Genomic DNA, 22,658 nt, shown 5'->3' with positions numbered 1-22,658 from the left:
ATAAAGTCTCCTACCCGTAGTCACAACCAAACTTACCAGCTCCCAAAGCCTCACGATTCCCCTACTCTCACTCACCAAAATTATTACCATTTTTCAGCACCAATACCTTCTACACCCAACCTTGGGGAGAAACTCCCCCAGGACACTGGAGAGAACCCCTTTGCTTCAAATATTGCCTTGGGATCTTTAAAAACCACTCAAGGAGGGACAAAAAGCTTTCAGTGAACAATTCCCCCAAAAGATGACACATTCAGCACTCATTACCTAGTTAACATGCCTGGGTCCCTGGAGCGGAGGCTTGAACCCTCTGACTCCAAAGCAAGGCAGCAACCGCCAAGGCAGGGCTGACAGCTATTTGAATTGACAGTTTCATCACTGACTCTCCAATATTTTATTCCTCACTACACCAATAGTTGTTATGACCAGGTCTTCTCTCCACCTCCTGAATGTGATCAAAAGCTGTAAGCAGCACTTCTGCCAACAGCATCTTCAGGTCACTCACTTCTGCCAGAAATATTACCAGTTTACTGTACCAGAGTTTTGAAAAATATTTCCATTTGACAGAGGCAGGTAAACAAGCTGGAGACACAAGTTCATGGTGAGGTTTTATTACATGAAAAGCAATGAAATACAGAAGATAACTTAGGATTAAAAGGTGTGCAGATACGATCTGTGCAGAAGCCACAAACTTAGAACCACCTTCCCTTTTTGACTCTGAGGCATCCAAATTCCTCTTACTCCAATCAGCCTTTGTACAAGATTTTTTTTGGGGGGGGGGTAGGGCATCTCAATTAGAACCACATGGGCCACTCATTCCAACTGAGAAGATCCAGAAGCCTGCAGTGCATCAGACAATAATTTCCTCTCGATACCTATTCAGCTCCCATCACCCTCCAGATGGACTCCATGCATTAGATTCCCATTCTCTGGTCTGCGTGTGTGTTGATAAATACAAACAGAAGATAATTCATTTGGAAAGGGGTTTGTATAGGGGTGGAAAAGGCACTTAAAATTCAGGTAGAAAAGAGAACCATCAGCCGCTCATCACCATTCGGACCAGCTCTGTGAAGGAAAAGAAAGTAGTGTTAAATCACGACCATTGAGACAAGTGCAGAATTCAAGAAAGGTTCCGACTAAACCTCAATTTTATGATAAAGCAACCGGAAATCCAGGGGGAAAAAATTATATGCAAAACATGTTTTGCATATAGACAGGCAGCAAAGGGAGTCACATGCAAAATAGGACAGAATCATCCCAATTTACTATAACAAGCATCAAGATTGATGTGAAAAACTGAGCAATTTCTTTTAAGGGGATATATTATCTTAATAATTAGTCACTGGCTGAAATAGTAATCGGAACCTTTCGGAACCCCACCCCACGCTCCAAAGTATAACTGCAGAATCTATTGAGCAGTAGGTCTAGAAGTCAGTTTTCCAGTTTGCACTAACTACAGAAACAGCAGAGAAAAAAAAAAAAAAAACAGCAGCTCTCGACCGTCGGGTTGGCAAAGCCTAGCTGGATAAAAGAATGCAGGCATGTCAACTTACAGCAATACATTAGATACCAAAGAAAGACCATTTTATCCAAATGATCTCAATCAGCTGTTAGGAGCATTTGAAGCTCCCGTTTGCTAGCTTTGTGCCATTATTGGTTTAATTCCTTCCTTTATCAGTCACTGAAGTTATGCAGGTGTGGGGAAGATTAGGATCTTTGCCAAAGGGACCACGGGCATCAGTTGTTATTTACTAGTCCCTCTGAAAAGACTTGGGTTGGTAGTGTTGTCAATTCAAGTCATTTTTGACGGCGATTTTGGCGCAATAATTTTTTCACCAAAAGAGATATCAGATGGTGATAGAGAGCAAGTTTCAAAGGCAAACACTGAAATGAGACCATCTAACAGGCCTGCACAAAGCAGTCACAATTCAAATGGTTTTCCTTTAGTAGCAGAAATTCAAGTATAGTTGAGAACCAAAGATTACTCCCCCATCCCTGCCCTCCCCCACTACCAGTAATACCTAGAAGCCACATGCAGAACATGCCAAAGGAAAGAAAACAGGACAAAAATTGGCAGGGAAAAAAAAGGATGTGTCAAGGTGGCGTACCATGGGCTGCAGTCACCCAGACATGATGTGCCTGACAAAAGCTGTCAAAAGGAAGAAAAATGTTAAACTAAATGTGAAAAAAAGCGCAAATGCAGTTTGAATCAAGTATTCGACATGAAGTCAAGAAATGCAGGGGATTTGGAAATTTTTTTTAATCTTTCACAGGACATGGGCATTGCTGGCCAGGCCAGCATTTATTGCCCTTGAGAAAGTGGTCAGCTGCCTTCTTGAACCGTTAGTCCTTGAGGTGTCAGTACACCCACAGTGCTGTTAGGGAGGAAGTTCCAGGATTTTGACCCAGCGACAGTGAAGGAATGGCAATATAGTTCCAAGTCAGGATGGTGTGTGGCTTGGAGGGGAATCTTGCAAGTGGTGATGTTCCCATGCGTCTGCTGCCCCTAGTCCTTCTAAGTGGTAGAGGTTGTGGGTTTGGAAGGTGCTGTTGAAGGAGGCTTGGTGAGTTGCTGCAGTGCATCTTGTAGATGGTACACACTGCTGCCACTGTGCGTCGGTGATGGAGGGAGTGAATGTTTGAGGATGGGGTGCCAATCAAGCAGGCTGCTTGGTCCTGGATGCTGTTGGAGCTGCACCCATCCTGGCAAGTGGAGAGTATTCCATCACACACCTGACTTGTGCCTTGTCGATGGTGGACAGACTTTGGGAGTCAAGAGGAGAGTTACTCACTCCAGAATTCCCAGCTTCTGACCTGCTCTTGTCGCCAGGGTATTTATGCAGGTGGTTCAGTTCAGTTTCTGGTCAATGGTAACCCCCAGGATGTTGATAGTGGGGGATTCAATGATGGCAATGCCATTGAATGTCATGGGGAGATGGTTGGATTCTCTCTTGTTGGAGATGGTCATTGCCTGGTGCTTGCATGGCACAAATGTTACTTGCCACTCATCAGCCCAAGCCTGAATAATGTTCAGGTCTTGCTGCATACGGACATGGACTGCTTCAGTATCTGGAGTTGCGAATGTGCAATATTCAGCACCAAATCAGCAAGCATCCTCACTTCTGACTTTATGATGGAGGGAAGATCATTGATGAAGCAACTGAAGACGGTTGGGCCTAGGACACTACCCTTAGGAGCTCCTGCAGTGATGTCCTGGAGCGGAGATGATTGACCTCCAGCAACCACAACCACCATCGTGCTAGGTATGACTCCAACCAGTGCAGAGTTTTCCCAGATTCCCACGGACTCCAGTTTTGCTCGGGCTCCTTGATGCTACACTCAGTCAAACACTGCCTTGATGTCAAAGGCAGTCACTCTCACCTCACCTCTGCAGTTCAGCTCTTTTGTCCATGGTTTGAACCAAGGCTGTAATGAGGTCAGGAGCTGAGTGGCCCAGGCAGAACCCAAACTGAGCATCAGCAAGCAGGTTATTGCTAAGCAAGTGCCGCTTGATAGCACTGTCAATAACACCTTCCATCACTTTGGCCGGGTTGGATCTGTCCTGCTTTGTGTACAGAACATACCTGGGCATTTTGCCATCTTGGGCTGATGCCAGTGTTGTAGCTGTACTGGAACAGCTTGGCTAGGGGTGCTACTAGTTCTGGAGCTCAAGTCTTCAGTACTATTGTCAGGGTCCATAGCCTTTGCAGTATCCAGTGCCTTCAGCTGTTTCTTAATATCATGTGGAGTGAATCGAATTGGCTGAAGACTGTGATGCTGGGGACCTCAGGTGGAGCATGGATCTTCCACTCGGCACTTCTGGCTGAAGATGGTTGCAAATGCTTCAGCCTGGTCTTTTACAATGATGTGCTGGGCTCCTCCATCATTGAGGACAGGGATGTTTTTGGAGCCTCCTCCTCCTGTTAATTGTCCACCACCATTCACAACTGGATGTGGCAGGAGCTTCAGATCTGATCAGTTTCAAACAGGCCCCAATTCTTTCAGTAAGAACAGTTTTGAAGGCTCATTTCATTTAAAGTTCATGTGGAGGAGCTGAAAACAAAAAGTTTCTCCTACATCATACTGTAATGGTCATTGGAACTTTTAGGATCATGATATTCAAGCTACACTTGTTCTACTTGCAAATAGAGACTTGGAATTATGAAGACTATCTCAGCTATCAAAATGACCAAGTAGATAAGAGTGGTTCAGAGTCACTGAGACCAGAAGCTCCCAGGTTCAGTCCAGAGTCTTACCCCATGTCAACCAGAACGATAGCAGCAACACTACAATCTGTCTCATGCCGATGGGCTATGGGTGGGGAGGGAAGCGAGGCAGAGTTGCTGTTCAGAATCACAACCAAACCTTCCTGGGACATGCACCTGTGACTATTGGATGACAGGATCAGGCCCATGTGAAAGGCCCAAAATAGCCTCCCAACACTTGAGCAGGATCCAGGGGAGAGTCCTTCTTTCAGGGAAAGGAATTTATTTATTTATTTATTTTAAAGTTAGTCTCAGCCCTATATTAATTTTGAACTGTTGGTACATGGTCACAGGGCCATACGGAGTTCTTGACTATAGAATGCCCATGCAGACAAACACATTTCTAACTTGCACTATCTGCAAGCACTTGGGAAGGAGGGGTCCATACCAGTTAAAATAAATTTACAGGCAGTGCACAGTTCCAAGCTGGACTGGAAGTGTTCACTGTTTCTCTCTCCACTGGTGCTGAGTATTTCCAGCATTTTCTGTTTTTATTGCAGATGATGTGGGGCAGGGGTGGGGGTAGGGAGAGGGCAGTAGCAGAAGGGGGAAGAGGGATTCAGAATGTAAAATCAAGAAAACAACTTCCACTAGCCAGTAACTCGAGGGGAAAAATTTAAGATCACCATCAAAAAGATGGAAGAAAGGGGTTAGGAGTGTTTTTACATTGGACAGACCAGAAACAGAATTTTATCACTTTTTTAAAAAAAAAGGGAAGTAGATAAATATTTAAGTTTTTTAATAAACAGATGAGAAAAAGCAGGGAGCAGAACCAGGCGAGAACTCTCAGAGCCAGCACAGCACAAAAGGGTTCATGGGGAAAGGACAGGGGGAGTGGGATAACACTGTGCTGAGGTGATGGGCTGAAGTGGCCTCCTTCACTGCTGTAAAAATGCTGCAGTTTTTCTTACATTAAACATTGCTTTATAGAAGCCATACTATCTGCCAAAAGGCAGTGTGGGGTTAAATGTGGACAGAAATGCTTAGTGTGTGATAGTAACACACCATCCGTTTAAGAGACACCACAGATCGTGAAGGATAAAAAAAGGTAACAAACTCTTCCAAAAAAAAAATATTCTAATTTTTCAATAATTACTCAATTTAACATCCAAACACATTACAATGTGTCACAGGGGAAACTAGTTAATGGTACATTTCGGATCAATAATCAGGAGATTCTTCAGTGAATGTACTCCTGGATAGAGGAGGGGAGGATAAACTCAGTAATCATTTAAACACTCGGATTTTACAGTTGTAGTAGTATAGAGGCTTCCTGGGTGGATGAACTAAGAATGGCCAAAAAACCTCCCTCATCTAGGAATATAGTTATCAACTACCATTTGTAGTATTGCTCCTACTGTTGAGACAGTTTGGTGTGTGCTGCCAGTTTGCTCTTTCTGGCTTCCAGTCTGCATGCAGTTGTAGCCTGAAGCCAATGCTTGCTATTTTCTGGTACCACCAGGACCACTGATCTACTTCAGCAGCATTAACCCCATTTCTGTACAACACCATGTTTCCATGAATGTTTCATACAGGCACACCTATACTATACAACTACTTTTTGCAGTTAAACGATAGCAAAATTAGAACCATTCCATCGGGATCAATGATCAAAGTGGTGGGCAAACATTTAGTAACTGGTCCCATGCAGCTCATTGTTTAAGGTAGAGCCTGGCACTTACCCTCATAGTTGATGCAGCCATTGGCATCCTCATGACCAGCCAACAGAGTCTCCACTTCTTCCTCAGTCATCTTTTCACCTAGAAAACACAGACACATCTGCTGTAATTCTAAAAAAAAAAAAAATGGAAAACCTGAAAAACACTCCAGTCAGATCTGTTGAGAATAGTTGGGTAGGAACCTCATCATAACCAAAGAAAATAAAACAAAAAGGACAGGATGAAGCTGACAAATCATCCATCAGGCAGAAAGATTGGACAAGGAGGAGGAATTTACACTGCATCTTAGCAGAAAAACTGGTTCAGTCCAAGACTACGGCCAGGGAGGTAGATGTGAGGGAACAGAGTTTGAAGTAACCTACCCAATGTTTAGCTGGATTAAATTGTAGCTGATCCCAGACAAGTGGAACAGCGTGTATGTGGAAGTTGACCACATGAATGTGGATGTCACTAGGGAGCAAGTAGCGGAGGAAAAAGGGGCTCACAGATAGGTCCTGGGTAACTTGGGTCAATGGTGACGGTAGAAAGGGCTCTGGCCATGACTGGAACCAGGCAAGGGCAATCCCACTGAGCTGGTCAACAGAGGAGATGTTGCAGGAGGATGGCATGGTCGACCATATCAAAAGGCTGCAGAGAGGATGAGCAGGGACAGTTAATATCAGTTAGTCGGGAGGATATCATTTATGACTAATGAGGGCTCTTTCAGTACTGTGGGAGGAGTTGAAACCTGATCGGAGAGGTTCAAACATGGAGCTGCAGAAGAGATGGGCACAGGTTACGGAGATTGAAACTTGTTAAGTTTTGTTATTGAGCCGAGAGACCAGACCAAACCACGTCAGCACTGAACCAAGAGGTGCGAGACACAGAATCAGTAGCATTGCCCCCAGGTTAAGCACAACCAGAACTGCAGAGCAAAGAAAAAATATGTTTAATTTAACTAGTAGAGTAGATAATGGGGAGCCAGCAGGTGTATTATACTTGGATTTCCAACAGGCATTCAATAAGGTGCCACACAAAACGTTAATAGGAAAGATAAGGGCTCATGGAATTGGGGAGTAATATATTAGCATTGATAGAGAATTGGTTAAGACAGGAAGCAGAGAGCAGGGATAAACGGGGCATTTTCAAGTTGGCAGGCTGCAGCTAGTGGAGTGCCACAAGGATCAGTGCTGGGACCTCAGCTATTTACAATCTATATTAATAACTTAGAAGAGATAGAGAGTAACGTATCCAAGTTTGCTAATGATGCAAAGGTAGGTGGAAGTGTAAGCTGCGAGGAAGACACAAAGAGGCTGCAAAAAAATATAAAAAGGTTAAGTCAGTGGGCAACAAGGTGGCAGAGTATAATGTGGGGAACTGTGAGGTTATTCACTTTAGTAGTAACAGAAAAAAAAAACAGGACTTCTTTTTGAAAAAGGTGCAAAATTTGTAAATGTTCAGAGGGACTTGGGTGTATTTGCACAAGAAACCCAGTTAGCAAGCAGGTACAGCAAGCAAATAGGAAGGCAAATGGCATGATGGCCTTTATTGCAAGGGGACAAGGAAGTTTTGCTACAATTGTGCAGCACTTTGAGTGCACACCAGGATTACTGTGTGCAGTAATGATCTCTATATTTAAGGAAGGATATCCTTGACTTGGGAGGGGGTACAGCGAGAGTTCACTAGATTGGCTGAGTAAATTGGACCTGTACTCTGGAGTTTAGAAGAATGAAAGGTGATCTTGTTGAAACATACAAGATTCTGAAGGGGCTTGACAGGGTAGACAGAGATTGTTTCCCCTGGCTGGGGAATCTAGAACACAGGGGCACACAGTCTCAGGATGAGGGGTCAATCATTTAGGACTGAGATGAGAACTTTCTTCACTCAGAGGGTTGTGAATCTTTGGAATTCTCTTTCCTAAAAGGGTTGTGTATGCTCCATCATTGAATATATTTAAGGCTGAGACAAATGTTTGATCTCTCAGGGAATCAAGGGATATGGGGAGCAGGTGGGAAAGTGAAGTTGAGGCAGAAGATTAGCCATGAACATATCGAATGGCAGAGCAGGCTTGAGGGATTGTATGGTCAACGCCTGCTCCTATCTATGTTCTTAATGGAAACCTGAAAAAGCAGCCACTCCTAGCCATGAATCGTTCATTTTCCCCACACCTGCTGTAACATGAGTGCAAGTGCCAATTTAAGTTAAATTATGGGATGTTTTCTGCTTCAAGGCAGTAAAAATGCAATAATCTCATAGCTGGCAAACAAGAGTTTGGACTGGAATTCAGGTTCAGAGGCGAAAGGACAACTAAACCAATCAGGAAACGGGTCTGATCCATCAACACTAGTTATGCTGATTTCGGATCTGCACGGTAACACAATCAGATAAAAATAAAGCCTTGTAACATCCTCCAGAATTCCACGTGGTAATATTACCACAGGGCCACAAGACATCACATTAAACATTACCAAGAGTGACCAACACATGGCGTAGTTCAGCACCCATGACTGTGCCATTGCCTTCCTTATCAAAGACTCGCAGACCCTCGACAAAGTCTTCAAAGGTTCCTGGTTCCTTGTTTCTTGCAATGTCCTGAAGCTTGGGAAGGAACTGCTCAAAATCCAGAGTTTTCACATTCATGTCTGAAAATGAAAAAAAAAAAAAAATTACTTGTCCCATTTGCGATTTTCCCACTAGATTAGTTACAAACATCTCAAACAGCCGAGCCATTTAGTGCTCGCCTGATGGGTTACTGTCAGAATGGATAGGCAAGCATTTTGTTATCCAATTAAATCAGAACAAGATCAAGTCCATGCAACAAACTGCAAACTTTAGAACAAAGCCATCAAAAACTGAGGCATGTATTTGCCTTGGATGAAGCAATTTCCACCCCCCCCCCCCAATCAAGTATTTATCCAAATTCCCCTTTGAAAGTTACTATTGAATCTGCTTCCAGCACCCTTTCAGGCAGTGCATCCCAGATCAAAATGTGCTAAGTTTAAAAGTAATATCTAATTCCTCCCCCCAGTCTTTTTTTTTTTAAGCCAATTATCTTAAATTGGCATCCTCTAGTTACAGGCCCTCGTTAGTGGAAATAGCAGATAGGGAGAAAGTCAAAACTTCATACAATTTTGAACACCTCTATTAAATCTCCCCTTATCCTCCTTTGCTCCAAGGAGGACAATCCCAGCTTCTTCAGTCGCCACACAACAGAATTCCCTTGTCCCGAGTAAATCTCCTCTGCACCCACTCCCAAGGTCTTGACGCCCTCCCGATCACAGCATTCTGGTCCTTACCTTCAGGCTTTGGGTTCCCAAGGACTTTCAAGACTTCAGCATTGCATGGATTCTGGCCAAGAGCACGCAGGAGATCACCAAACTGGCTGTAGCCAATTCTACCTCCACCAATTCGGTCATAGAGGTAGAATGCCTCTTTGAATTCTGCAAAGAAAAATGTTCACTTAGAACGTACAGATTTAAAGAGCAAAATTAGGTTTCCTGGGATTGAGCAGTCTAGTACAAGGGAGACATTGATACAAGATTAAATGCAAGTGATTTAGGGCAGAGGAGAGAAACTTTATATAAACAAAGTTATTTTGAAGCAGAGACCATAACATTCAGTAATAAGTTAGATAGAAAGTTGAAGGAAAGGAATAAAGGGATATGGGAACAGGGCAGGAACATACGATTAGGACTAATACATGTGTGGGGAATAAAGACGAACACAGACTGGTTGAGGCAAATGGACCAATTCTACATTGCAATAAGGCAACACATACCAAGAACAAAGTAACTGGGGAGGCCATTTCACACACTCCCCCATTCTGGAAGCCACAGCAGCTCCATTACCTGGCTAGACTGTGGAAGACAGTCTTGTACTTTTTTTTTTGCAAAGAGAAGGAACTTGCATTTATATAGCGCCTTCGCAACCTTGAGAAGTCCCAAGATGTTTGACAGCCAATGTGGTGAATAGTGTAAATAAAAAGAAAAACGCCAGCCCCGAAACATTAACCGTTTCTCTCTCCACAGATGCTGCTAGATGTGCTGAGTATTTTCTAATTTTATTTCAGGTTTCCAGCATCTGCAGTTTTGTATTAGGCGAAAAGCATAGATGCATTTAAGGGAAAGCTAGATAAGCACGAGGGAGAAAGGAATGAAGGATACGCTGATAGATGTGTCGACAGGACAAGAGAGGGGTCGGAGGAGGCTCCTGTGCAGCATAACCACCACTTGTTGGGCCAACTGGCCCGTTTCTGTGCTGTAAATACCATCATTCTATGAAAGTACTAGTCACTACTATAATGTAGGAAACTTGTGAAGTCCCACAAACAGCAATCAGATAAATGACCAGATAATCCATTTTAGTGATAACAGCTGAAGGATAAATAAAAATCAACAAGGATACTAGAGAACTTCCTTGCTCTACCTTGAGCAGTTGTGGAATCTCACGTCCAGAGCACAGGCAGGGGTTCGTGTAACAGCTCACCCAAAGGACGACACCTCGGACAGTACAGCATTTTTACTGGATGACGTGAGCACATGTGTAGTGGTATTTGAACCAACAACCTGATGTTGAGGGGAGAATGCTCCCCGTGAGACCTGTCTGCTACCAGCGAAAGCACATCATACAGCCGGAGAACGTGTGGCGTACCCACTTTACTACAGGGCCAGCTCCATGACATCAGTAGGATTTAGTTTGGTAAACTGAAAGGAATATTTCCAGCAGTTTCTAGCAGCTGATGTTCAGTTATTGAATTAAAGCAAACAAAGACACACCCACCCACTGAGGAACATCGACTGGAATAGGGAGACATCAGCTCACTTTTTATTTACATTATGTTAGGTCACCTGCTTGGTGTAGAACAATACTTTAAGGATCCCCAGTCCATGTAAAAGAAAAATCTCAATTTCAGTAAAACACAAAGCAAAGAATATTAACACAATATATGGATGCAGGCAGGAAACACTGAGCGAGCGAGTGAGTGAGCGGGCGAGCGAGACTGAAACGTCAACTCTCATCAGAACTGGGAAAAATTAGAGATGCAACAGGTTTTAAGCAAGCATATGTCACTTATTACTTAAAGTCTGGTTCTGGGGAATGAGATGGGTCAGATGGGTCAAGGGGATCAAGTGTCAGTAGGGTAACATTTAGGGAAGAGTGATCATACTGAAGGAATTAAGGGAGGAAATTGCAGAAGCACTGGCCATAATCTTCCAATCCTTCTTAGATTCAGGGGTGGTGCCAGAGCTGGAGAGGGACCTGGGGGTATACGTGCACAAATCAAAGGTGACAGGGCAAGCTGAGAAAGCAGATGGTAAGGCACCCAGGACCCTGGGCTTTATAAGTAGAGGCAGAGAGTAGAAAAGCAAGGAAGTTGTGGTGAACCTTTATAAAACACTGTTCAGCCTCAATGGGAGTATGGTGTCCAATTCTGGGCACCACACTTCAGGAAGATTATGAAGGCTTTAGAGACGGCACAGAAAAGGTTTACAAGAATGGTTCCAGGGATGAGGGCCTTCAGTTACGTGGATAAGTTGGAAAAGTTGGGGTTGTTCTCCTTTGAAGTGAGGGAGATTTGATAGAGATGTTCAAAATCATGGCAGGGCCTGAACAGAGTAGAAAGAAACTGTTTCCATTGGCAGAAAGGGTTGGGAACCAGAGGACACCGATTGAAGGAAACCAAAGGTGACATGAGGAAAACTCTTTAAAATGCAAAAAGTGCTTAGAATCTGGAATGCATTGCCTGAGTGTGTGGTGGAGGCAGATTCAATTGTGGCTTTCAGAAAGGAATTGGATAATTAACTGAAGCAAAAATATTAGCAGGGCTACAGGGAAAAGGCAGGGAAGTGGGACTAGCTAGATTTTTCTTCGCGCTGGCACCGATACGACGGGCCAAATGGTCTCCTTCCGTGCTGTAACTATTTTATGAATAATTCATGTGTCGGAATACTGTATCAAGACTCCTGGCTTCATCTTTCAGGCTCCAGTTTCTTCTATTATCCAAGTCATCAATAATAAAGCAGCAACTTAATGGATAAATGCGCTGTAAAAGGGAGCCGCCGGAACTGCAAATCAGTCGTGACCCGAACTTGCAGCACAAGGAGCTGCTGCTCTCTGTCCCGGTGCAAGCAGTAGGGCGGCAGCCTGTGTGGGGAATGTGGGCTGGGCCCGGGCCGCTGTCTAGGAGTACACTGAGTGAGGCGATCTTTGTCCTTATTTGGAGTTTCTGCCGTCAGCCTGGTCTGGGGGGAGGGGAGCTACAGTATGAGCGGAAAGGCGCGGCTTCCGGCTTCTCCAGCCAGTAAAGTGGGCAAGCAGGAGTGTAAACCTCAGGGTACAGCAGTGCGAGAGGGCGAGGCTCCGGGCCTGCATCAGTGACTGAGGCCGCCAGTTTGTTCCCCATTCCGGGAAGAAGCTCAGGCTTTAACCAAGCTGCTGCTGGGGTTCATGGAATTTGGACAACACCAGCTAAGAAACTGCCCCATCTCCAGATTAAAACAAAGACACAACTTACCGGCGATCTGATCTTCCGTGAAATCACACTGCAAAGAGAACACACAAGAAAACCCAATGTTACAAAGCGGATAAAGAGACAGAAACGGGTCCTGCCATCAGACTCACTCACTATCCCCATTATTCCCTCCTCACTCACCATTCTGCCTTGCTCCCGCTCTCACTGTAACACTCAGGTCGATCCCACTCGTTTCTAATCTTTGTGGCCTCATCATCAGAGACTGACAGCTCTCCTCCTCCAATCAGAAGGACGCCCGCATTCCAGAGACTCTGAACCCTCCAATCGGAGACAATCTGTCAGTTTCTCGTTGGCCAATGAGCAGGAAGCGGCTTTGGTATGGCTGGCATCGCTGATCTCATCGCGACAAGCCTGAAACTGGGAAAAGTACACAAGCAGTGGGAAATCAGCAATGTTACGTGAAGATAATGACAGTAGGGAAGATGGGAACCCTTAGTTTCAAATCGAGTAGAAACGAAGATGAATATAAAATATAAAAAAATATATGAAATAAAAACTGAAATGCTGGAAACTCAGCAGGTCAGGCAGCATTTGTGGAGAGAGAGACAGAGTTAATGTTTCAGGTCAGTGACATTTCATCAGAACTGAAAGGTGCTAGAGATGAACAATTTTTAAGCAAGTGGCGAGGCAGGGAAAAGGGAGGGATAACATATGGTGCAGGCAGGAGTGATGGTGATAATTCAAGACAAGAACAAAAGAATAACAATTGTTACAGCACAGCAGGCCATTCGGCCCATCGGGTCTGTACTAGCTCTCCAAATGAGCAGTTCACACTCAGTTCCATTCTCTTGCCTTCTCCCCATAACCCTGCACATTCTTCCTCTTCACAGAACTGTCTAATTCCCTTTTGAATGCTGCAATTGAACCTGCCTCCACCACTCTCAGGCAGTGCATTCCAGACCTTAACCACTCGCTGCCTGCTGTCGCTTTTGCTTCCCTTACCAATTACTTTAAATCTGTGCCCTCTCATTCTTGATCCTTTCACAAATGGGAACAGTTTCTCTCTATCTACTCTGTCCAGACCCCTCATGACTTTGAATACCTCTATCAAATCACCTCTCAGCCTTCTCTTCGCGAAGGAAAACAGTCCTAACTTCTCCAATCTATCCCCAATACTGAAGTTCCTCATCTCTGGAACCATTCTCGTGAATCTTTTCTGTACTCTCTCCAATGCCCTCACATCTTTCCTAAAGTGCGGTGCCCAGAATTGGACGCAATACTCCAGCTGAGGCCAAGCTAGAGTCTTATACAAGTTCAACATAACTTCCTTGCTCTTGTACTCTATGCCCCTATGAATAAAGCCCAGGATACTGTATGCTTTATTAACCACTCTCTCAGCCTGTCCTGCCACCTTCAATGACTTATGCACATATACCTCCAGGTCCCTCTGCTCCTGAACCCCTTTAGTACCCTTTATTTTATATGGTCTCTCCACGATCTTCCTACCAAAATAAATCACTTCACATTTCTCTGCATTGAACGTCATCTGCCACCTGTCTGCCCATTCCACCACTTGTCTCTGTCCTTTTGAAGTTCTACATTATCCTCCTCACAGTTCACAATGTTTCCAAGTTTTGTATCATCCGCAAACTCTGAAACTGTGCCTTGTACACCAAAGATGAGTGCACTGGCAGTGTAAATAGTTAAAGCAGAACAGCAGAGGGGAAGGAAGCATGACAAATCTGGCAAAGAGGCGAAGGCTCCCATGACATAAGAATGTGCTGCAGAAAGGCCGATAGAGCCTGAGTGTATGGACCCCCTCGCCACCCATGTGCCAATAGGGGACCCACAGAGATCCAGCCAAGTATTGATGCACCAACAGGGGATTTCCCCCCCCCCTACACCACCACCACCCTCCTCACCACCACCTTCCCCAGCCATGTACTGATACGTGACCCACGCCACCCTAACTGCCCCAGCTGTGTACTGATAGGGGACCCACACCACCTTAACTGCCCCAGCCGTGTACTGATAGGGGACCCAAGCCACCCTAACTGCCCCAGCCGTGTACTGATAGGGGACCCATGCGACCCTAACTGCCCCAGCTGTGCACTGATAGGGGACCCACGCCACCTTAACTGCCTCAGCCGTGTACTGATAGGGGACCCACGCCACCCTAACTGCCCCAAGCGTGTACTGATAGGTGACCCATGCCACCTTAACTGCCCCAGCCGTGTACTGATAGGGGACCCACACCACCTTAACTGCCCCAAGCGTGTACCGATAGGGGACCCACGCCACCTTAACTGCCCCAGCCGTGTACTGATAGGGGACCCACGCCACCCTAACTGCCCCAAGCGTGTACTGATAGGGGACCCACACCACCTTAACTGCCCCAGCCGTGTACTGATAGGGGACCCACACCACCTTAACTGCCCCAAGCATGTACTGATAGAGGATCCCCAACCCCCCGCAATTCGTGTACCAATAGGGGACCCCCCACTGCCCCAGCTGTGTACCGATAGGGGATCTCACCCCCCCCCGAGCCATGTACCAGTAGGGGACCCCATCGCCCTAGCCATATACTGACAGGAATCCCCACCACCAGCCACGTACCGATAGGGGATCCCAACCCCCCGCACCAGCCCACACTACCCCTCGATTAGATAGCAGCCTTTAACTCGCTCTCGGGTATCTGTCATTCTAAATATAATCCCTCCAAATCCCTTGATTAGATTCCAGTCTGTAACTCACTCCCGGGTATCTGTTATTCTATATATAAACCACCTGAACCCCTCGATTAGATTCCAGTCTGTAACTCACTCCTGGGTATCTGTTATTCTATATATAAACTACCCAAACCCCTCGATTAGATTCCAGCCTGTAATTCACTCTCGGGTGTCGGTTATTCTGTATATAAACCACATGAATTCATGACTTCAGGCAAGGGTAGGCTTAGTTCTGTGAAATGGGTGGAAGCTGGATTGAAAGGATTCAACTAGGGAATTTCTGGAGAGATAAGCACACAGTGGGAGATGCTAACACATTATGGACCTTAGACAAGAAAGGGAGTTTGAGGCGGGATGATAGTTGGAAAGTTTTTGAGTAAATGGGTGTAGATAACGGTTTTGAAGGGATGTGGGACTGTGCCTGTGGAATGGAACTTTACAATGTCAGCTATCATGCAGGCCCAGAGTGGTTATTGAGTTATCAACAGTTCGGTGTGGAGGGGATTGAGGGAGCAGGAGGTGGGTCTCATAGAAGAGAATGGTTTGGTGAAGCCAAGGGATGGGGTATGAGTGAGAAATTAGAAAGTGATGACGGGCTGGGACTGGAGTGTTTGGGAGACAGGGATGAGGTATGGGACGGAGATGAGGAGGAAGGGAAAGAAGCTGCAGAAGCAACAAGTGAACTCTTCCATCCTTTCCACTATACTCTGGAAGCTCCGAGGCAAATGCTCAAGAGTCAAAAAGTCATTCATGCTCTAAATACGAAAAGCTGGGCCTCAGAGATCTGCATCACTAGCTTCAGCAGCTGGGAGGGAGGTCATCTGGCTTCCAAGCAGATACTTCCTGCTGCTCTGGCACCATCTCCTCCAGCTCTTGTTCACCTGTGCTCAGTATATCACCCAAGGTTCTCTCTTTAAACTGGCTAACTATGTCCAGTGGAATGGATGGCTCTGTGCTGGTGCTAGTCTGAGTCAGCCACCATAAGGTGCTAATGGGTTGCTCTTGGGAATGGCCAGCCAGAGCTCGTGGTCATGTACCTAAGGAAACAGAAAGAAGAGAGTCTCAACAGATGTCTTCAGAGGTAATTCATGAAGAGCTGCCTTTGCCAAGCCACTGGCGTGCATGGCATCACGTGTAGCAGTTTGGACATCAGTGCTTCTGGAAGTATTGTAGGATGTAGCATGCAAGATGGAGCAATGTGATAAAGACCCTGAGCTGGGGCCATAACTCCTGCTTCTGAATCCCCAGGCTCTCGTCAAAATGCAGCCCACTCTTTAGTGTCAGAGCTACTATGATGACAGTCTGCTGACATTGGTTGTTTGAAGCTTCTTCCTGTAAAACAAAAAGACATAGTCCAGATGGGGATATGTGCTTGGCATCAGCCTAACCCAAGTGTGTGAAGGTGCATTATGTGGAGAGGGTGAGGACAGAAAAAGCCAGTTTGCAGATGAATTTCACGAAGGATTTGTGTCTGGGCTGTCCTGGTCTTCTTGTGCAGAAGGAAGTGAGAGCTGGAAGGGAGATGGTGGGAAGAGCATGGTGCAGCTCCATAAGCAGCAATGGATAATTGCAGAGGAAGCAAAGGAAACAGATCGGTAGAAGGCATGATATAATACTAGTGCACAGCAGAAAGAGGAGGGTAAATATCAATCACCTACTGGCCTGGTGGTATTGTGGAATTTTTTCAGCCAATGAATTGAGGTTCTCTGAATAGTGCTTGAGGCTTCCAACATTCTGCCAATACTTTGTACCACTGTCTGCAGCCAGGACAATGGAAGAGAACCTCTCTTTCACATTCCAAAGCATCTCTAATGCTTTCCTGTCAAAGCAGGTTCACCAGTGCTGCCAACAACTACCAAGCTTGGTAAAGGTCCCACCAGATACAGTGAAATCTGACCACAGGCTCCAGGTCACTGCTCCAACTGCTCCCAAAGGTCAACTTCAGATCAACGGCTTACTTCCAGGAACTGTAGCCCTTCATGTAGCTATAGGGCTTATAAAGTAGATTTTTCTCTATCTAAGTTTTACTGGACCTGCGAGGAAGCAGCTGTTGCTGTGTTTCCTTCCCTGGGCTATCTGCATGTGTAGGCTTGGCCCCTGGCTGGATTATGCCCCTAGACATTAGGGAGACAATGCATGTGTCGCTGGATGTCGCTCAGATTCTGGGCCATTGAGATTGGGCCTTCTGGATACTGCTGGAGAGGAGCAGACAGAAGACCAAAGTGCTTCTAGTTGTTTTGGAGGGTGTTGAATAAAAATTTTATACTTGCCTAATGAATCTTTAGCCTGTCCCCAGGACCCTCACATACCTTCCAGTCTGTGACAGTTCCAGGGCAGGTCCCTCTGCTGTGTGGAGCACAGAGAAATGAAGAATGATGGGGGAGGCCAGGAAACCCAGGTGTAAACACAGCTACATTCACAAGGGAAACCCCAGGAAATTCCAGGGCAGGACATTGGGGGCAGAGAGTTGATCTAACATGTTACTTCACTGTATAAATTGCATCTTCCACCTATCTGCCCATTCCTCTAATCTGTCTATGTCTTCCTGAAGTCATTTCTGCTCCTCACTGTTCCAAACCCCCTATTTTTATACCATCAAGGTCCAGAGAAGAGGAGAGAAAAGACCAACTATGTAATAATGGCCTCCTGCAATAGTCTCACAGATCAGAAAAGATGTACACAAGTGATGCTGTTCCTTCTGTACAAAGCTCCAATCAGTCTTGGTCACAGCATCTAATGGCATATTGAATGACTCCAGAGTTTTCTCCCCGTCACGTGGCCCATTCCAGGTATTGATCACTCTGTGTGAAGTAGTGTTTCCTGTCATCAGTCCTGAACTTGCCTTTTCCTTGTTTACGTTCAGGATGAACCTTTTCTATCCCACTTTGTATCATATCTCTCTATAAAGGCCCCTCTCATTCACTTCCTTTCAATGTTGAATGCAACTGTTTCTAACCTTTCCTTATAACTCACCTCCACACTAGGGATCAGCCCCATGGCCCTTATGTGTATCCTTTCCAAGGCTCAGAATTTTCCCTTGAGCCTTGGTGACCATAACTGAAATAAGTTCAAGCTGCAGCCTGACCAGAACACTGTAAAACTTCAGCATGATGGCCTCAGACTTAAACTCTAATGATCTGGTAATATAGCTCAGCATTGTTTGTTTTGCTAATTGCTGCTCTGCATAAGTCAGCATAGCATCTACCGTCACAACATTTCCTTTCACCTCAAGTGGTAAGTTCTTGGATGTAGCAATGCATTTTGCATCTCTGGTGAGGTAAGGGTGAATTTTCTCCCATATTTGCTTCTTTTGATTTCAATCTTCAAAGGTTGGTCAATCTCCAAGTCATCACGTGGTGGGTCCAAGATTTCAACCTTCTCTGATGAGGTGACACACATTACCAGAGCTTGAGAGACCGACTATTAAATTGTATTAATATGCAGATTTTCTTGGCTTGTCTGGGTTAATCCCACCACCATCTCTGTCAGATCATGCTGAGCCCCAAAAGGATGCACTCGTCTCCTGGATAGAACTAGGTACTCATTTCAGCTTTATATCTTTTTATTTTGGAATACTCACTTCTTCCTCAATTACACCTGGATATGGTATTCTACATGTTACACTTTTCCTCCTCCCTGCATCCTCACTGTGTTAAAATCAAGACCCATTTCACCATCTTCTACAAAAAGTCATAATTTTCCAAGACCTCCAATCAGTGGAATTTCTCACCCCCTCAGTCTTCCCTTTCTCTTGTAATCTGCAGGCTTTTAAACCCAAGTTTTGTATCAACTAGTTACTACTTCTTGATTTATCTCATCTTATCTCCTATTCATTTCATCCTCAACGTGTCCTGCACTAGGGGTTTTAGCTGCCAAACTTGCATTCCTCAGTAAAAATAATCTCTGCTGTTTGACACTAAAGAGGATTCGAATCCTTCCATGTAACAATTTTTTTTAAATTGGCAGACAACCACAGCTCAAAAGAGCAGGAGAGAAGTTGAGGTAATGAAATTGGAAGTAGCGACTATTTGAAGCAAAGCTTCAGTTTAAAAGGCTAGGAACAAAGGAACATAGGAACAGGAGTAGGTCATTTAACTCCTCAAACCTGTTCTGCCATTCATTGAGATAATGGCTGATCTAACATAAATTGCTGTTTGCAGAAGAGAATTCCAAACTTCTACCACCCTTTGTGTATAGAAGCGTTTTCTAATTTCACTCCTGAAAGATCTGGCTCTAATTTTCCGACTATGCCCCCTAATCCCAGACTCCCCAACCAGTGGAAATAATTTCTCTTTATCTACCCTTCCTGTTACTGTTAATATCTTGAAAGCTTTGATCAAATCACACCTTAACCTACTAAATTTCAGGGAACACAACCCTAGTTTGTGTAATATCTCCTCATAATTTAACCCTTGGAGTCCAGGTATCATTCTGGTAAATCTACGCTACATTGCCTCCCATGCCAATATATCCTTCCTAAGGTGTGCTGCCCAGAACTACTCAGTACTCCAGACGTGGTCTAACCAGGGCTTTGTATAGCTGAAGCATGACTTCTACCAGAGCAAAATACTGCAGATGCTGGAAATCTGAAATAAAAGCAGGAAATGGTAGAAATACTCAGCTGACTTGACAACATTTGTGTTGAAAGAAAGAGATAATGTTTCACATCGACAACCCATAGTCAGAATGTTCTACGCCCTTGTATTCTAGTCTTCTAGATATTAAGGCCAGCATTCCATTAACCTTTTTCATTATTTTCTGTACCTGTTCATAACATTTTAATGATCTATGTACCTGGACCCACAAGTTTCTACAGACCTCCACTGTTTCCAGCTTTTCACCACTTAGAACATATCCTGTTCTATTCTTTTTAGGTCCAAAGTGGATAGCCTCACATTTGCCCTTACATTGAAATCCATTTGCCACTGTTTTGCCCACTCACTTAATCTATTGATATCTCTTTGTAATTTTATGTTTCCCTCTACACTGTTTACAATCTTTGTGTTGTCAGCAAATTTGGATCTGTGGCTTTCCATCCCATCATCGAAGTCATTAATAAATACGGTGAATACACAGATCCTTGTAGGACATCACTACTCACATCCTGCCAATTACAGTACCCGCCCATTATCCCTACTCTCTGTCTCTTTCCACTCAGCTAATTTCCTAACCAGGTCAATAATTTGCCTTCAATTCCATGATCTTCAACTTTAGCTAATGGTATCTTATGAGGAACTTAATCAAATGCCTTCTGGAAGTCCATAAAAATAACATCCATAGATAATCCCCTGTCCCCTACTTTAGTCACCTCTTCAAAAAATTCAATCAGATTCATCATGCATGACCTACCCTTTACAAATCCACGCTGATTCTCTTTGATCAGCTGTAAATTTTCAAGGTGTTCAGTCACCCTAGCCTTAATTGCAGACTCTAGTAATTTCCCAACAACAGATGTTAGGCTAACCAGTCTAGAATTCCCTGGTTTCCCTCTCTCAGCTTTCTTAAATAGCAGAACGCATGCACAATTTTCCAATTTAAAGGAATGATTTCTGAATTGGGAGAACTTTGGAAGATTATAGTTCGAGCATCTGCAATGTTCTCACCTACTTCCTTTACAACTTCGGGATGGAAACCATCTGGTCCTGGGGATTTTTCACTCTTTACTGCCATTGTTTTCATTACTGTTATTTTGCTGACATTAATTTTGTTGAGCTTCTTTCCCTGATTCAATATTAGTTTCCTTGGGATGTCCAATATGCGGGTACTTCCTCTACTGTAAATACTAACGCAAAGTAATTATTCTACATATTCGCCATTTCCTTATTTTCATTGACAATATCACCATTATCAGTTGTCAAGGGGCCCATATCGCTCTTTCTCCTATTATAATTGTAAAAGTTTGTGTGTCGATTTTGATATCACTTGCAAATTTCTTTTCATACACCCTTTTTATAGTTCTGGAGAAAGGCAACACTGAGGGAGGTGAGGAAATCCATAATTCTGAAGTCCTGAGTAAGATGGTACAGTAGGAGAGGGTGTAATGAGTCTTGATTTCAGCATAGTTACCAACCACTTGCATTTTGAGCAACAGTCAGGATTTTGCATCCCTGATTGCACCAGTCAGTATCTCTAATGCATGTGTCTTGACAATTTTTGGGAGTGTTACAACCAAGGTGGGAGGAGTACACTGTCTTTTCTAGTTCCACCTCTCCACAGGTCACAACATATATTTTAAATGTTTACCCAGTTACCGATACTGTCAATCATGTACTCTACTCGTTATTCCAGAATAAAATACACCAACTACGTTTCTTTAATAAACAAAATTATCAGTTTATTATAAAACAAGACTTACCCATTAATGAAGAAAAGCATTAACACACAGATTGAAATATGAAAGTTCCCTTTTAAAATACCCCCACACACTGGGCTCATCAAGGCATGTGACCTCCAGTAAAAGTTGTTTTCAAACAAGACCTCTCAGTGACCCTTGTAAAAAAAAAACATGGAATCGTTTCAGTTTTAAACACAAGTCCTCAAAAGATATTGAAAATTGGAAGCACTTTCATAACAGGAGCTGAAAAATCATCTCCAGAAAACCTTGCTAGTTTTTTCTTGTGTACATGCTATGTGACACATGTGTAGAAGAGATAACTCGGAATGTATTATGTAATGATATAAGGAGCTGCTGCACAGTTGTGTCCAGCAAGGGAGTTTTGGTAGCTCTGATGCAACAATGTTGATTATGGAAATTTTTCTGTGTTCCAAGTTAAACCCAATAGTTGATTTAATACTGAATAGTCTATATATAAAATGAACACAGCATTGCTGTAGTGAACTCATCAGACTTTTCAAAAATCCTTTTCATTAATAAGGCTAAAGCATATATTACTAAGTCAAACAATCTGTTACAACATGAGGGCTTGCCTTAGATGTTCTCCCAGTCCAGTGTCTTAAGTTCAGGAGTGTCCCTGCACCACACAAAATATCTAACTATACATCATTCCTAGACATGGAGTCAGCTTCCAGATGTCCAATGGCAATATCTAGTTCCATCTCCTCACCATCTTTCTCGACCCTTCCACCTGTTTTCAGGCTCCGATGTGACATTTAATCCTGGATGAGCTGCAATTTCTTCCAGTTAAAGATTAGGAAGACTGAAGCCATAGTCTTTGCCATCCACCACAAACTCCATTCCTTTACCACCCATTCCATCTCCCTCCCTGGCCATTGTCTCAGGTTGAACCAGACTGTTCTCAACCTCAATTTTCAACTAATAAAAAAAAAAGTGAAATTGAAAACTAGTCTCAGTAATGGTATCATGAAACAATCATTGATTGTTGAAAACCCATCTGGTTCACTAATGTCCTTCAGGGAAGGAAATCTGCAGTCCTTACCTGGTCTGGCCTAAATGTGACTCCAGCCCCACAACAATATGGTTGACTCTTAACTGCCCTCTGAAATGGCCTAGTAGCCACTCAGTTATCAAGGGCAATTAGGGATGGGCAATAAATGCTGGCCTTGCCAGTGACACACA

At 44.2% G+C, this 22,658-nt stretch overlaps 1 protein-coding gene across 2 annotated transcripts; it reads right to left on the bottom strand.

The window, feature by feature from the left end:
• Positions 1 to 592: 592 nt before the first annotated feature.
• LOC137358539 (myosin light polypeptide 6-like) lies at positions 593 to 12,670 on the bottom strand. 2 transcript variants are annotated; one of them, XM_068024475.1, is made up of 7 exons: positions 12,573 to 12,670; positions 12,435 to 12,462; positions 9,217 to 9,360; positions 8,389 to 8,562; positions 5,945 to 6,022; positions 2,106 to 2,146; positions 593 to 1,062 (listed from the first exon to the last, which is right to left on the bottom strand). In XM_068024475.1, exons 1-6 carry the CDS (start codon positions 12,573 to 12,575, stop codon positions 2,118 to 2,120), a joined length of 456 nt encoding a protein of 151 aa, XP_067880576.1. In that variant the 5' UTR covers positions 12,576 to 12,670; the 3' UTR covers positions 593 to 1,062; positions 2,106 to 2,117. The 2 variants fall into 2 exon arrangements, with proteins under 2 accessions (XP_067880576.1, XP_067880575.1); XM_068024474.1 differs by lacking the exon at positions 2,106 to 2,146 and having other exon boundaries at positions 12,573 to 12,666.
• Positions 12,671 to 22,658: the final 9,988 nt, after the last annotated feature.

This window comes from Heterodontus francisci, chromosome X (genome assembly GCF_036365525.1).
Source record: "Heterodontus francisci isolate sHetFra1 chromosome X, sHetFra1.hap1, whole genome shotgun sequence".
Classification (NCBI taxonomy): Eukaryota; Metazoa; Chordata; class Chondrichthyes; order Heterodontiformes; family Heterodontidae; genus Heterodontus; species Heterodontus francisci.
The sequence above is the reverse complement of the archived record's forward strand: the minus strand, read 5'-3'. Positions and strand labels throughout refer to the sequence as shown.